The following is a 16074-nucleotide window of genomic DNA, read 5'->3' on the forward strand; positions in this document are numbered from 1 at the left end:
AAATAATTTTTCACACTCAACGAGAAACTTATATCAAGAAATCAGCACGAGCCTCGCCGCAATGAATGTAGCAGAAACAGAATCTATTCAAGACAAAAGAGATGGTTTTCTAGATACAAATAAAGTCCGACTCGAATTGATAAGAAGAGCTTTTGACAACTAGAGCAAGAAAGAGCACAAAGGCAAAGGTGTAGCCCTGTTTAAACAGTATACTCCGGCGAATACATAGATTCATGATCATAAAGGATTGTATTGCAGCGAATGGCGTGATGCAATAAAAATGAACGCCAATGTTTCTGCCTCTGTCGGCGTTGCCACAGAGAGTTCGAAACTCTTTCACATGTCCTGGGAGCCTCTCCACATGGTGAATTACTACACACCTCACGCCATAATGTAGCCAGATCAATGATAGCTAACGCTCTGAGACGACAAGGTTATAATGTCTATGAAGAAGTACACGGTCTCTCCAACAGAGGAAGCAACCGACACATTGACGTTATGGCTTTTAAACCATCCTGTTCTGAAGGTTTCATCATTGTTCCAACAATTAGAATTGAGACCAACGAAAACCAGCCGGAAGAGGTTGATGCAGAAAAAATCATTTATGAAGAAACGGTGGACTTCTATAAGTGGAAATATAAGTTCTCTTCCATTTCTGTAATCGGATTGATGTTAAGTGCTCGAGGAACGATACCTACATTTTTTGTCTACTTCTTCAATACCTCTGGGCTGAATAGAGATTTTATCTATAACATCGCGATTACCATACTCAAGAAGTCCATCCTGATCTTCAAAAACCATGCTTGCAGACCTCAAATGTTTGACATGCCTCACTCAATTGCCTACATTTAACATCATATGATCACATTATCTATTGTATCCACATCCATTATTGTTGTCCATCATATTGTCACTGAATGTCCAAGGTCATACTCCAGTCAGCTGAAGGAGTTTGTGTGTGCTTCTGACGGGGTTGAACAATGGTTGGACAGCTTAGATTTGAGTTTATGAACTGTTTTTGAGATTGGTGTCATATTGTTTGTTATATTTTTGAATATTTGTATGTCGAGTTATGTACTAGCCACAAGCTAAATACATAATAATTGTTGTTAAGGTACTCTTTGTCTTTGGGCAACCTGCAGCTGTTGCAGGAAGATTGTGAGACCTATGTAGAATTCCTATGATGTGGAAAGTTGTTGTGGAGTGTTTTATTTGCAAATCTTAAAGTAATACTGTATGATGTGGACTGTTGAGGTAGAATATTTTATTCATATTCCATTTAGCTACCTAACCTGTATGATGTAAAATACTTTTGTAGTATGTTTTATTTTTATTCACTTTATCCACTTTGTAACTCTTAGATCGTAATGAATTTTCGGTAATGGCTGAAACAGTCCAGAAAGGTTGTGACGTAGACTTTTAGAACAAGGTATGCTGGCCTTTGCCAGTTGTGGATTCTAGAAATACGTCCTTACATATTCTGGAAAATGGAAAGTTCGCGACTGTATATGTTCTGGAATACTGACATGATATTTTATAGGCTTTTGGGCTTCTGCTGTGTCAAGAAAATAAGGTGAAATTCTTAGCGTTGCTCTGTGTCCTCAGAAGAATTCTCGACTGTCCACGAGAAAGGCTTCTTAAACAATGACACTTTTGAATTTGGAACATTATAATAGAAGTAGAAGCAGAAATGGTATGTTCATTCACCACCAGATGGCCCACAGGACGTGGCACAACACTAGCGTTCGAAGCGGAAGCTGACCGAACCATCACAATCAGACTAAGCGGTACACATAACGTGTTTGTGTAACATATGACAGGTGTAACACATAGACATAAGCCTGGAATGAAACATCTGGCAACGAGGAACGTACGAATTTGGAAAACACAGACGAAATAACAGTAATGAAGGGGAATATTGTTTAAACATCGCGACTGGATACAGAGCTGTGATTGGTGTACCTGGGTGGCGATAGGCAAACTCCTGCGTTCTGATTGGCCACTCCGTAATCGGCCAAGGCCAGACTTCCCTTTTTGAAGTGAGCGAGGCAGGATTTCGTGGTCTGTCTGTCGTTCTCTCATCTGTCCAAAGTTTTGATGTCGTCGGCGAATCCTCGCTTCTGGGATGGGCCACCTCGGTGTTAAGCACTTTCGATTTCAGTTCCACCTTAAATTATATTTACTGTTCGCTTGCATTATCATATGGGAGTTTGACCTAACCCCACCCTGACTCGCCACTCAATTGAGTTTCTCTGATGTTTTAGAAGGTACGTTCACCTTCTTTCTTATTTGTAATTGTATTTTGTGTGCCTTGTTCCCTTCTGTATCGTATTGTAGAACTTAGGTTATGCAAAAATGTTTTGGGATAACTTCTTGCCTTAATACCAAAGTTCTAGAATATCTAATCTTGTATTCGTAAATTGTGTATCTGGATTGTTAGATAGATGAATTTTGTGCGAAACTCACCTTGCAGATGTTTCCTTTGAAAACAAGACATAACCGTTGATTTTTCTCGAGACCCGCAACCTTCGCCTTCCTACGACCTCTGGTAGGTGCCCAGACCCTGTTCCACGTTCCTTGTTTATAGCTGCCAAGTTATCCTACCTGTTATTTGTCTCTGTATATCGCGGCACAGTTCAGCTGATGTTAATTGTGTATCTAGGGGTTTGATTTATTTTCCTCCATTTTAAACTGTGTATCTGTAACCGCCCAGTACCGGTAACAGATTGTATAATAAATAATAATACATATTTGGTTTTTTAAAGGATAATGTATTTAGGTCAAGTTGTATGCTAGGCATCAAATTACAGTCTATGTGGACACTCATTAGAATTCAAATCTTGTAAGGACAACCTTAAAATTACTATCTGATTACACATCTACAATATCGTAAAATGATTTTATAGCAATCCAATTATGGGAATTGACTATGGTATTAAAACGTTTAAAAAGTAAAATGCTGAAAGGGAAACTCCTCTCAGATGACAATTGTGTTATATGGAATATGTGTAATCTGACAATAACTACAATGTATTGAGTCTAAAGGAGTATGAGTACTGTGTACCTTTTACAACAACATTGTAAGTTCATATGTATTATTTTCATACTTTTACACTTTTTTTTTCTTTTTCTTATTTAACAGTTGATGTCAACAGGGCTACATTTTAAACTCATTTTAACTAATTTTGACAACACACTCATGTGGAATTAAAGTTAAATTCTAACACTGATGATAGACCTTAGCGTCCGAAAACTGGTTATGTTTTAAAAAAGTGTGCGCTGATACGACTGTATATAATTAATAATTAATAATAATAATAATAATAATAATAATAATAATAATAATAATAATAATAATAATAATAATAATAATAAAAAATAACTACATCAGCAATGTTAATAAGAAATGGATTTGATATTTTATAATGGTTAGAATAAAGCGTGTCAAATTGCGTTTCTTAAAATGTACCTTAAGAATTGAAAAACAGCCCCTACAAGATTAGTTTACAAGCTAGCAAAAGAATCCTTCTACACAGAGCACCTTAGGATAAAATCATCATTGCCATCTACAAGACCATCTATACACCTATCAGAATGTAGACAAGGAGATGAGAGATTGATCAAAACTTTCATATTTCTGAAGCTATGATCGACAGAACGTGGACCAACAAGGATCAAGATCAGAGGCAACATTCCGCAGTCTGAGTGACGTGTATGTGCACTATGTTACCAAAGGTGTATCCGGTACAATCTTACGATGTGCCACAAAAGAACAAAATCTTTTAGTGAATACAGTACGAATCAAGATGTTCTTACCTTTGTGTTTCATAAACGATATATAAAGCAGTGTAACAGGATGCCATAGACAATGACTGAAAATATCAAGAAAATTCTAGAATGCTTCCTCACACAGTAAAACACAGTGACAAACATACCTGCAGAAATGAATTCTTCAGATGCGTATTCCTGAAACACCGTCTGCAGATCTTCATTTGCTCCAACATCAGAGCCACTGAAAACAGTAATGTGACAACAATGAACACAATGAGAGGGGAGATTAGCACTATCTCTCTCCCAGTCCATGTATATCCATTTCATTTCTGCTTCAACACTCACTAAGCGACCATCTTCATGTGGCAAGAATCAGATAAACACCAACCACTTTTACAGTTTTCAGAAACTCCTTGAGGGAGGCACCAGCCAGCTTCACAACCCAGCACTTGCACTGACTACTTTATCCCTCTGTCTCTTACCCCACGTGAAGATTGGCCCTTCCACAGAGTGTTGAAGTGTGTTATTTCCAGATAAACAATTAAACAACATTCATTAGTGACATACAGCTAGGAACAGTGTCAACATGTTCACAACAGCACAGATTTCCCTCATCCTCATTTCCACAAACCACCTGGTTATTGCATTTGTTTTATCAATGTGTACATTGTCGTGTTGATACTGAAAAGGATCAGTTCTAAATTGTGCCTCAGGGTGGGTGGCAGAAAACTGTACAATAACGCCCAACAGGCTTCCACATCCATCGTTCAAAGAATTAAAATCAGCGAGCCAAGACCATCTATCTATCTATCTCCCACATCGTTCTATCTTAAGCAATGGTCGGCGAATGAGGCTTCCCCACCAGTTGCGGCCTCTGAACTACTCTCCTTGTTCGATGCTTTCCAAAGTGTGTCCTCGCTGTTCAATGTCAATCTTCACCATGTCCTTGTACCTGAGTCTTGGTCTCCTACTTGGTCTTTTGTCTTCAAGTTTTAGATCATACATTTGTTTCGGTAATCTGTTATTTCCCATGCATCGCGTATGTCCATACCATCTCAGTCGCTGCGCTGTTATTCTGTCCTGCAGTCTTACAACTTGAGCCTGCTTGCGGATTTCCTAATTACGGACTCTGTCCGTCTGTGTTTTACCGATCATGCAACAGACAAATCTCCTTTCTGCTGTCTGGATTCTACTGACATCTTTATTTCTCATGGTTCATGTTTCGCAACCATAGGTCAGGATTGGTACATAATAGGTTTCATATATGACACTCTACATTTTGTTGGTATTTTCTTGTCCCATATTATGTCCTTTAACTATCTTATAAAAGTTGCTACCTGCCCGGATTCTGTGGGAAATTTCCTTGTCTATAGAACCAGTATCAGAGATAACATTTCCAAGATATTTGAACTGATGGTTCGTCTGTAGCTGTTTCCCCTCCGTTTCAATGTATCCCACTGGTTATCCTATCTCTTCATGACCATAACCTCACTTTTCTCATGGCTGAAGATGAGTCCATATTCCTTAGCAGCTTCTGTCCAGGAGTTTATTTCTCGAAGGTCTTCTTTAGAATCTCCCCACAAGCATAAATCATCAACAAAGAAGATAATTTTCATTTTCTTTGCTCCAATGGTTTGGTGAACTTTTCTCTGAATCTCGTTCATCATAGTGATGAAAAGAATAGGAAACAAAACACCATCCTGTCTTAACCCAGATTTTATATCAAAGGTTTCGGTCATTCCCACAGGTGTTTTGACTTTACTTTGAGTATCTTCATACAAATTCTTGATCCTGTGTATCATGTCATCCTGTATTCCAATTTTCTTCAGTGTTTCCCACACCTTCTCTCCATTCACAGCATCAAATGCTTTCCTGATATCCAGAAAGGCTAACCACAAATCTCTGTTGTGTTCGTAGTATTTTTCCATTAACTGATGGACTGTAAAGATTAAATCAGTTCATCTCCCATTCCTGAATCCATACTGTTCTTCGAAGAGGTTCTCTTCAATAATGGGTCTGATTTTACGCTCTATAACTCTTTCATAAAGTTGAGATGTTAAAGTGATACCTCTATAGTTGAAACATTTCTTTCTATCTCCTTTCTTGAAAACTGGAATTATGATGCATGTCTTCCAATCAACTGCTACGTCCCCTTCTTTCCCAGATCTTATGAAAGTCTGTAGATCCATTGTTTTCCAGAAATGCCAATAGCCTTGATCATTTCTCCATTAATTTCATCAGCACCAGCTGATTTTCCGGTTTTGATGTATTTCCAGGCATAGTCTAACCCACTGTCAGAGGCAGAGTTGTATGATATAGTACTGTGTTTTTTATTGTTTTGTTTTTCTGTATAGGCTGCATGCAATTCACATTTAGCAATTCCTCAAAGTAAGTCCTCCAAGTCTCAGTGATCAGATTTTCATTATCATCCCTTAGGTATTCGGAGTGTTCATCTCTTTTTCTATTTTTCATCATCCCATATAACATTCTTATTAGCATTAACATCCTCTTTCAATTTATCACTCCACTTGTTCATCCACTTCCCTCATTCTTCTGTAAACTTGTTTTGCTTGTTTTTTAGCAACCCTGTATAGTACCTTATTATGGTCATTCTGGTCCTTAAAGGATTTTCTAAACATGTTGTTCTTGTTCAGGACAGCAGTTCTTGTTCTGTCATTCGACCATGGATTTTCCTTCCATCTTGTGCCACTGGTTCGTCCACATACCTTCTCAATTATCATTACTAGATTTTCTTTCAGATCCTTCCATTTCTTCTCAACCAAGACCAAACGACAATTAAACAATGCGTTCTACCTCATATTTCATGGTGGGAACAATGCACTTGGGTTATTGGCTTTACGTCGCACTGACACACAGTGGTGACGAGAGGATAGTAAAATGGGTACGAGTGGGAAGAAAGTGGCCATACAGGTTATCCACAATCTCAACATCTGCCTGTTGTGAAAACAGAAAACCAACTTCAGCACTGCCAACTCGATCGATACTCTAGTAACTAACATTCGCCATCTGAGTACCACTATCATTCGATCCGATGCTTTCCGCTGTTCTAGAATCCACTGCAGTCAATGCCAAGCATTCAGTTTATTGATCCTTGGTGAGCAAACACCTTCTAACACATGGTTCAGGTAGTGGTATTACTTTCAAATGCTAACTGAAAGACTGTACTCATGGTGTCTAAGGCATGATAATCCAGAGGTATCAATTGCTTTGGCTTCCTTAGTCAAGGTGGGGTTTTTGTAACTCCCCACATCACTATGTTGAACACAATATCTTCATCTTGTAATAAATGTCATGATTGCAATGAGCAAATTCGTGGGCATCAGTAATCATATCCCCTTTCAGCCTTCCTCAGCTCCCGTCATATACGAGCACTATGTGCCTGAGTGATCTATCACGAGTGTAGCAACTGAGGCTAAATAATGTCTGTATTTTCCAGGCTTGTAGCTCATATGATGGTCACGACATTACCAAGGGCTCACTGTTACATGGATCAAAAAGTGGTTCAGTTGTCTAGCATATAACGGACTTTGGAAAGTGAATAACATACGAAAATAACAAATTCCTAGACTTGTCAGTCTCACAATGATAAGTCTCCAGACCAGCTTTACTGTACGGCAGAAGGCAATAAGGGAAGACCAAATCTCTGTGACTAAAGCACTTCGAGTCATAACAGCATCTGGTTTATTATTCTAATTCACACACACACCAGGGACTCCCAGCTCGTCATGCTTTCACTTCTCTAAGCCCAGCAACTGTGCACAGACACGTTTGAACTTGTGCAGTAAACATTCTCAACAACTGTTTATTTGTTTCAAATTCATGTTGATTGTGATTCAACAGGAAAATACTTGAAGTCAATGAGAACTAAAAGAACATTATTTGCAATTTTATTTTGTGTTATATAAAGAAGATTATCATTATTGTTATTTGATTTTGAGTAGGTCGTGTACTGTTATTTTAGTCTGAACTGGTGAACATTTTAAATATTATCTGTATGAAAATCTGTTTAGGTCAATTTTAGTAATAAATCATATGTTTGTGTTTTAAAAGTCATGTACCGTTACTTAAATTTTTAGGCAACCTGTAACGCCACGTCATTAATTTTGAAATTGCTATTGTATCAGCAACCTTCTAGAACTTACAGGACTAAACTTGAAGTGCTTTATAATCCGATTAAATAACAACTGTTTTAATTGGTCAGTATATTAAAGTTTCTAAATGGCGAATGTGGATGTTGGAGGTAATGCGATTGGTCTCCCGTGATTGCTCGATTTCCGGTTTAGGGCTCCTCGTGAGAGCGAGGCAACTGTCCGTGCCTTAGCGGCCGGACGCACTTTGCGTCCATCCCGTCCCGGGACTCCACCTCCTGGGTATTGTAACCGTTTGTGGGTGGTTTGACTAACGGTTTGAAATAATGTAGATGCACCTCAGCTGGTGTCAGCGGAGTTCACGAGATTCCACTCACGGGCATGGACATTCGACAAGCACCGGTTAAAAGCCACTTTTATTCAACATCAGGCTCTTATTAATATAACGAGAATCCATTCCACTTAACTGTGTAAGGCTATGCTAATTCTTAACTTAGCGGGGGAAAAAAAGAGAATATCACAAATTTCAGTTTCTTTGGAAGGACATCCCGATTTAATTAAATATTCGTATAAGAAGATAATAATAATAATAATAATAATAATAATAATAATGTTTGACATGACAACATGATTAGAAAATAAGGAAATTAAATTAACATTATATGCTTTCTCTGCAAATAACCTCACTCCTTGTGGGTAGGGTTAACTTCCAATAAGTAACCAGAGGAACCTGCCCCCTACAGAGCGCGTCCCCAGGTGGCGGATAGGGGGCCCCTACAGTATGTAGGGCTGGTTGAAATAACCAATACAACCCGCAGACCAATAGGTAGACCAATTCCTGAGGGTTTTAAAATACTGGGAGACCCTCTCTCCAGGCGTCATAAATATGGAGGGCCCTTGCCCTGGGTTAAGACCTCAACGGCATCTACGGCGGAGAAGATGGACTTCGGAATGGTGGAGATGGCAGAAGAGGCAACCCATCCTTCTGGGGTGTACAGATGGAACCTACTGCCTTGTAGGACGAGGAAGGCATCCTCAAAGGCTAAGGGAGTAAACCCTGAAAGAAAATTCTCTTATGCGTTAGGCCTAGCAAGTCAGCAGGAGAGTATTGAGTACAGTCGCTTTCACTAAGAAAAAGAGCCTCGGAAAGAAGATTGTAGACCGGACTGACACGTCCTCTCAGACAATTGTACAGTATGATGACCGTAAGGCTGATGATATACAATGTTCTGAAAGGAAACCCCCAATAAAAAAAAGACCCAAATACCGAACTGGAACTATGAACATTCCATCATTAACTGGAAAGGTGGAAGAACTCCTAGACATGATGGATAGAAGAAAAATATCGATATTGGGACTAAGTGAGACCAAATGGAAAGGGATTGCAAGTAAGACACTTCGTGGAGGATATAAATTATACTGGAGTGGACAGAAGAAGGTAGCGAAAAATGGTGTTGGATTCTTAATTAACGAAGGGACTGATGCTACAGCTGAAGTTATCTGCAAAAGTGATACAATCATTAAAATGTTCATGAAACGGAGAACACTAAGTACACCATCATACAAGTGTCTGCCCCACAGACAGGCTGCAGTGAGGAAGACAAAGAGAAACTTCGGCAAGACCTGGAAGATACAGTTAATGAGGAAAATATTATTATTACTATTATTATTATTATTATTATTATTATTATTATTATTGGAGATCTAAATGCGCAACTTGGGGTAGACAGACTTGGGTACGAGAACATCATTGGTCCACATGGATTTGGACAAAGGAACCCAGAAGGAGAACAACTATTAGATCTGTGCAGAAGAAATAATTAAAAATACATTCTTCAGAAAAAGAGACAAGGTACAGTTGGGATGGCCAGTATAGAATACTGATTATGTAATCACGAATAAAGATGGTGGTAGATACATCAAAGATGTAAAGGTCATCCCTAGTGAAAACATGGACAGTGACCACAGATTGCTGGTAGTAGACCTGAAACATAAGACTAATGAAACACAGAAAATTATGAACAAACCAAGGGTTAAAACTTGGAAGTTGCATGAAGTCCAAATAAAGAATACAAACTAAGGATTCAACCGAGTTTGCCGAAGGGTGAAGTAACCAGCGTTAATGAAGAGTGGAAGGCCTTCAAAGACACCTTTGTGGGGGAAGCCAAAAACCTATGTGGAGTTACAAGTTCTATGAAAAGAAAAAAGGAGACACCATGGTGGAATGATAGAGTGAAAACAGCAGTGAAAGAAAGAAACCAAATAAAGAAGGCACCGGACAAGGAAAAACAAGAACAGGGACAAGAACGAAATGAACAAGAAATACAGAGACTTCAAAGAGTATACAGGAACAAGAAACTTGCTGTAAAGAACATTGTAAGGGAAGAAAAAGGGAAGAAATGAAATGAGTTTGCAGACAAACTGGAAGAGGACAGTAGAGGATATATGAAATTGCTATACAGAGTAGTGAAAAACAAGCAAAGGGATCAAGAGACCATAAAAGCAATAGAACGTTATGATGGAACTCTGGCACAAGACGGAGAAATTAAACAAGAACTCAAGATCTATTTCAAAAAGCTGCTGAATGGAGATACAGAAAACATAATATATAAGTAATAATAATAATAATAATAACGTAAATGTTTCCACCTTTTCAATACTACAATATATTGACAAAATTACAAAATTATACGGTACTAGTTTCGACCCATCTAAGGGTCATCATCAAAGATCTTTGCTCCAATACGGCTGATGATGACCCCTAGATGGGTCGAAACTAGTACCGTATAATTTCGTAATTTTGTGAATATACTGTAGTATTGAAAAGGTGGAAACATTTACGTTATTATTATTATTACTTATATATTATTCTCAGTTCAATACGGACCAAAAACATGAAATTCATAACCATCAACAGAAAACATAACAACGGATAGAGGAGAGCCAAGTCGAGGAACCACAACTGAACCACCAATTACATGGCTTGAGGTTGAAAATGCGCTCAAGAGCATGAAGAAAGGAAAGGCAGTGGGCATAGATGAACTAAGTGCAGATATGCTGAAAGCAGCGGGAATTCCAGGAATCCAGTGGCTCTACAGACTGCTCAAAAAGATATGGGAGGAAAATACTATTCCTGAGGACTGGAAGATGGGCATCATTGTACCTCTGTTCAAGAAAGAATACCGATGAAAATGTACTAATTATCGTGGTATCACACTACTGTCTCATGTCCTAAAAATATTGGCAAAAATAATAGAGTCCACAATCAGAGATATTGTTGAACCCAGAGCAGTATGGTTTCAGACCAGGAAGGTCAACTACAGACCTTGTATTTGCAATTAGGATGCTAATGGAAAAATATTGGGAGAAGAACAAGCCTTTATTCCTAATATTTTTGGACACTAAGAAAGCATACGACAGTATACCAAGGGAAAGAATTTGGCAATCCATGAAAGAACTTCAAGTGCGAGACAGCCTATAGACAAAATGAAAATGTTGTATAGTGGGAATAGAAGCTGTATTCAAGTAGGATGTGTTTTGTCGGACTGGTTTGAAACAAAGAAAGGAGTGCAGCAGGGCAGCTCATTATCGCCACTTCTATTTATTATTGTAATGGATGTAGTAATGAAATCTATTAAATGGAAAGAACATGGAGATATCAAAGCCTTCACATTTGCAGATGATGTTGCGATCTGGAGTGACTCAGAAGAGGAATTGGGAGAGAGAATGCAAAGCTGGAATGAGGAGTTTAAGAAATATGGTTTAAGCATAAGCAAGACCAAGACGGTGGTGATGAAAGTGTATGGGAGAGGAGCAGAACCAATAGTCATGTTAAATGAAGCCCAACTGGACAGCGTTCCAGTTTTCAAATACTTGGGTAGCGTTATATCAAATGACAACCTAGCAAAACATGGTGAACAATCGAATCAATAAGGCAACACAATTTTACCACCAGGTAAGACACCTGCTGTGGGATGGCCACGAAAGAAAGTTAAGAATGATGTATTGCTGAGAGGTCATGATTGGGACAAGTTGGTGGAGGAGGAATGGTACAAGGACAGGATGAGATGGAGAAGGCTCATATACCACACCCGGGAAACTAGAGATGGTTTAGGATGATGATATATGCTTTGTTGGTTTTGTTTCATAAAATTAATATGCTGGCGATTGGCTAACTTAAACTCAAATCTTTATAATTTATAAATCCAATAGGGCACTTGCTGAAGGCTTGATTATCAAGAAAATTGAAATTATTATATTCTTCTTTTACTGTCCGCCAATAACAAAATAATAAACATTTAATTTAATCACTCGTACTTTGTCACTCATTAATCCAACATCTTGTCTTCCCGTATTTCATTAATATAATTCATCGCCTGAATTATCTATTTGACAACTTAAGTATCCCATAATAACTTACGTCCAACGTTTTGCTTCTTAAAGTAATCATATGCTATTCAGAGAAATTGTAGTTAATTCCAACAAATAAATTCAATCATATCACAGAAACTCACACTCCTGGAATCCTATGCTCTGCTGCACCTAAATATACAATATCTAGCTACTGACATCATTAAGAGGTAAGAAAATTTTGAACTGATTCCACAGCTTCTGGCCTCGTCCGAAGATTCTCCTGAAAAGTATGAACATCTACTACTATCTACGAAATTCAAACACTACAAAGCAACTACTCAAAATAAATAAGTCAGGCACTGCTTCAGGTGACAACAATATCGTTTACATATGAAACATCTCATTACTTCACATTTGTGTCGTTTTGTACCGAAGATCTTCTAACAATGATCAACCACATAAATGGGTAAATTTCGCTTCCTTACCGTGCCATGGATTAACATTCCGATGACTCTTCACACGTTTCAATACACATAGTCTTCGGAATATCATTTGAAATATTATCATCCAATCGTAGCGCTTGTCTACTTTCAGTACCATTCCAAACTTCATATGATGAACATCTTATTTAACTATTTTCAACATTAAATTCATTGAAATTCTCAAAAATTATATTACATTTCCGTAATACTTATTTTCAATGAACCACACTGTTACAACAACCGTATTTATCACCAAAATATTCTATCGACGATCCAATCAATCACAATTCTTTATCACCTTACATGCGCACCATGCCTTTCATACTTATCCATCAAAAAATATACAAGCACATATCCAAAGAAACTATCTCATAACCAAATATGTCAGAACCATTGTCCCCGTTTCTACCATCAAGGTAATTTGCCCCAGACTAGTCAGCTGCTCCCAGGGGTTCTCAGCTCGAACTATGATAAAAAATTGCCCTAAAGTTACATACACACTGGATTTGCTGGGGAACATATAACTAAATATGGACATGGCGAGGTCACCTAAAAAAAAAAAAAACTAAAAATAAAGCAAGGCGAAGCATGACGTCAGTTTTGAAGGAAACATGTTTATTAAAATAAACAAGAAAGAATGAAAAAAAAAAGTGCAAAAAGTATCAATTGATCCAAATTTTTACACTACTTAATTACTTCTTCAGCATGATAAAGTCCATCTTGACAATCAAAAATATATTACAAATGTACAATGTATGCCAACACACATACTTAATATATCAAATCAAATCTTGAAGTTTCATTAATTTTACACCTTGGGCTTGCGTGCTTGCACCATGCTTTACCTTTTGTTAACACTTTGAACTGTAGATGAGTACGTTCCCCTTTCCTGCACACTTGACATTGCAGTGGGGGACCCTAACCTAAACATGATTTAATGCGCAAAAAGGGCAGACAAAAACTAATCTAACTGTACAAAATATAACACGCTGAGTGGTAAAACATCCTACGCACAGATATATACACCCCGAATCACAAGCAATCTTATGAGCACAACAAACAATGTGGATCAGAACCACACAAATCAAAATCACATAAATAGCAAATATACACATTCAAAGAAACAAAAACATGTCATATTTCCCAGGGATCACCAAGAAAAGCATGTAGCATTCCCACAACTCTCATTCATCCAAAGCCTCGCTGGAAAATATAAGGAAACCAATTACACTTTAAGCAACACTTTCTATTCAACACAGGTTCCTGAAATAAATTACATTACACAAATTTTTAAAAAAACTATCAGAGCAAGCTTCAACGTTCAACACAATAATTCAAAGTTGTGTCCTGAAAAAGATTACACGACACAAAATATTCCTCAGCGTGGTTATATCCTCAAAGAAAATCCAAACTAAACGTCGCGATAAAAAAATCGTCTACGGCAACACGTAGTGACATGGACAAAACTCAATAAAATCATCACAAAGTGTAGCCACTCATACAAAATTCTCCTCGGTAGACAAACATATCACCCTCGCAAACACACGGCGCAATGACTCAAAGAGGAGATTCGCGTCTCCCAAAATAGTGCAGCAAACATCAAAACCAAAGGGTCCAACCCTTTGTACACGCTGCTCAACAGTCTACCCAAGGCAAGTCACACAATCAAGAAAAATGCAAGCCTTTCAGATGAGGAACATGTTCTTATTCAAAATCACACTAAAATCATGTCCTAAAGTTGCCGAATCCAGAAAAATATATTAAATGACATCGTCTAACATACGCTGGCATGAAAAGAAACAAGACCGCGTTGGTCACAAATCAAAGCACTCACGCTCAAAGTTAAACATGAATAATAAAGTGCCCAACTCTGTAATAAATATGATAAACTGAAACTAAGAAATTGCCTCATTGACAATCGATCATGTATGAACATTGGAAAGTTACTGAAATATCTCAATTGTACAACTCGAGGAACTCTCATAGATAATAAAATACTAATAATAAATTATAAATAATAAATAATAAATAATAAATCATGTATGAACATTGGAAAGTTACTGAAATATCTCAATTGTACAACTCGAGGAACTCTCATAGATAATAAAATACTAATAATAAATTTTACAGAAGATTTATTCTAATATTCGGAACTCGAAATACAAAATTGTGTTCATGGAATTCGTGAATAAATTACTAATTTATAATCTTAATATATAAAATAGTCGTGAAGATGATGCTATCAAAATTTGTGGATCCAAACTCCACCATCTCGCACACACTCATTCACACATCATGGAATAAATACCAGAAAACGTGACTGCATGTTTCCATACACTTTGAGCTCCCATTAATAGTACTTTAATCTAGTCCTTCCCGACTTTAATTTCAATCCTCATTTACATTTATGCCCCGAGACGTAGACCGCGTCTCGAACATCAAAGCAAAACAAATCAAAATATATATACACGAGGCTAAAATAAGAAAGTGACTTGTAAAAGAAATGACGCTAACCACTCAGCTAAATAAATCAGAATAAAATGTAAGAAAGCAAGCTGCTAGTTTATGCAAACGGCCCACATTTACATTACAATTATATTTACAGTAACAAGTTTCCTAACATTTACTTTAAATAGGACGCTGTCCTTCCAAACAAAGCAAAATTTATTGTCACTATCCCCTTTTGCACACGTTCACACTCACACAATTACATTGAAAATTCTGCACTCATCTATTTCATTGACTTATCGCCGCCAACCTTTCAGGACAGCTGGCCCCCATGGTGTTTTAGCCAACCATATCGATGATGCCTTCAGAAAAGACTTGGATCAGTCCACTGGTCTCCATTCTGGCATCGAAAAGTGATGTCATATTTTCAATCGCTGCTTCTGCTTCTGGATGTCGTCGAAAACATCCCCTCGTTCACAATGTACAAACTAGGTCAAGATTAAACTAGAATAATACAGCCGGGGTAATTTCCACTGACCGTGAAACCAGTTCCCATTCAATCGCGAAACTAATGATGGAATTATATGATTTATTGAATTAGGAGGATACACCTCCGCTATGTTCTTGTTTTCACTTAATTCAAATTCATTTTGGGTTTCGGCCTTTTCTTCTTTTATGTAACTTTCCGTGGTAAATTTTGAGTTGGTGATGGAGTTTACTCTTGACATTCACATTCTATTTAAGTATCATCATGACTTGCTCGTCAGCTAGTCCCCAAAGTTTTATTTTTCTGAGCCAATTCTCCTAATTGGTTCAGTGAATTGTAATTAATGTAAATTTACTTTTCTTCTCTTGATTAACGATAATTGTCAGTCACTTGTGAATTTTGTTTCCTTTTGAGTTTGCCTCAC

At 37.6% G+C, this 16074-nt stretch overlaps 1 protein-coding gene across 1 annotated transcript in view; it reads right to left on the reverse strand.

The window, feature by feature from the left end:
* The window catches only part of spd-2 (spindle defective 2), a 740229-nt gene that overhangs the window by 608551 nt on the left and 115604 nt on the right, over positions 1–16074 (reverse strand). The window contains exon 7 of the mRNA XM_067150605.2: positions 3936–4012. Within this exon, the coding sequence (XP_067006706.2) occupies positions 3936–4012 (77 nt within the window). The remainder of the gene's footprint in view (positions 1–3935; positions 4013–16074) is intronic.

This window comes from Anabrus simplex, chromosome 7, assembly GCF_040414725.1.
Source record: "Anabrus simplex isolate iqAnaSimp1 chromosome 7, ASM4041472v1, whole genome shotgun sequence".
NCBI classification, from domain to species: Eukaryota; Metazoa; Arthropoda; class Insecta; order Orthoptera; family Tettigoniidae; genus Anabrus; species Anabrus simplex.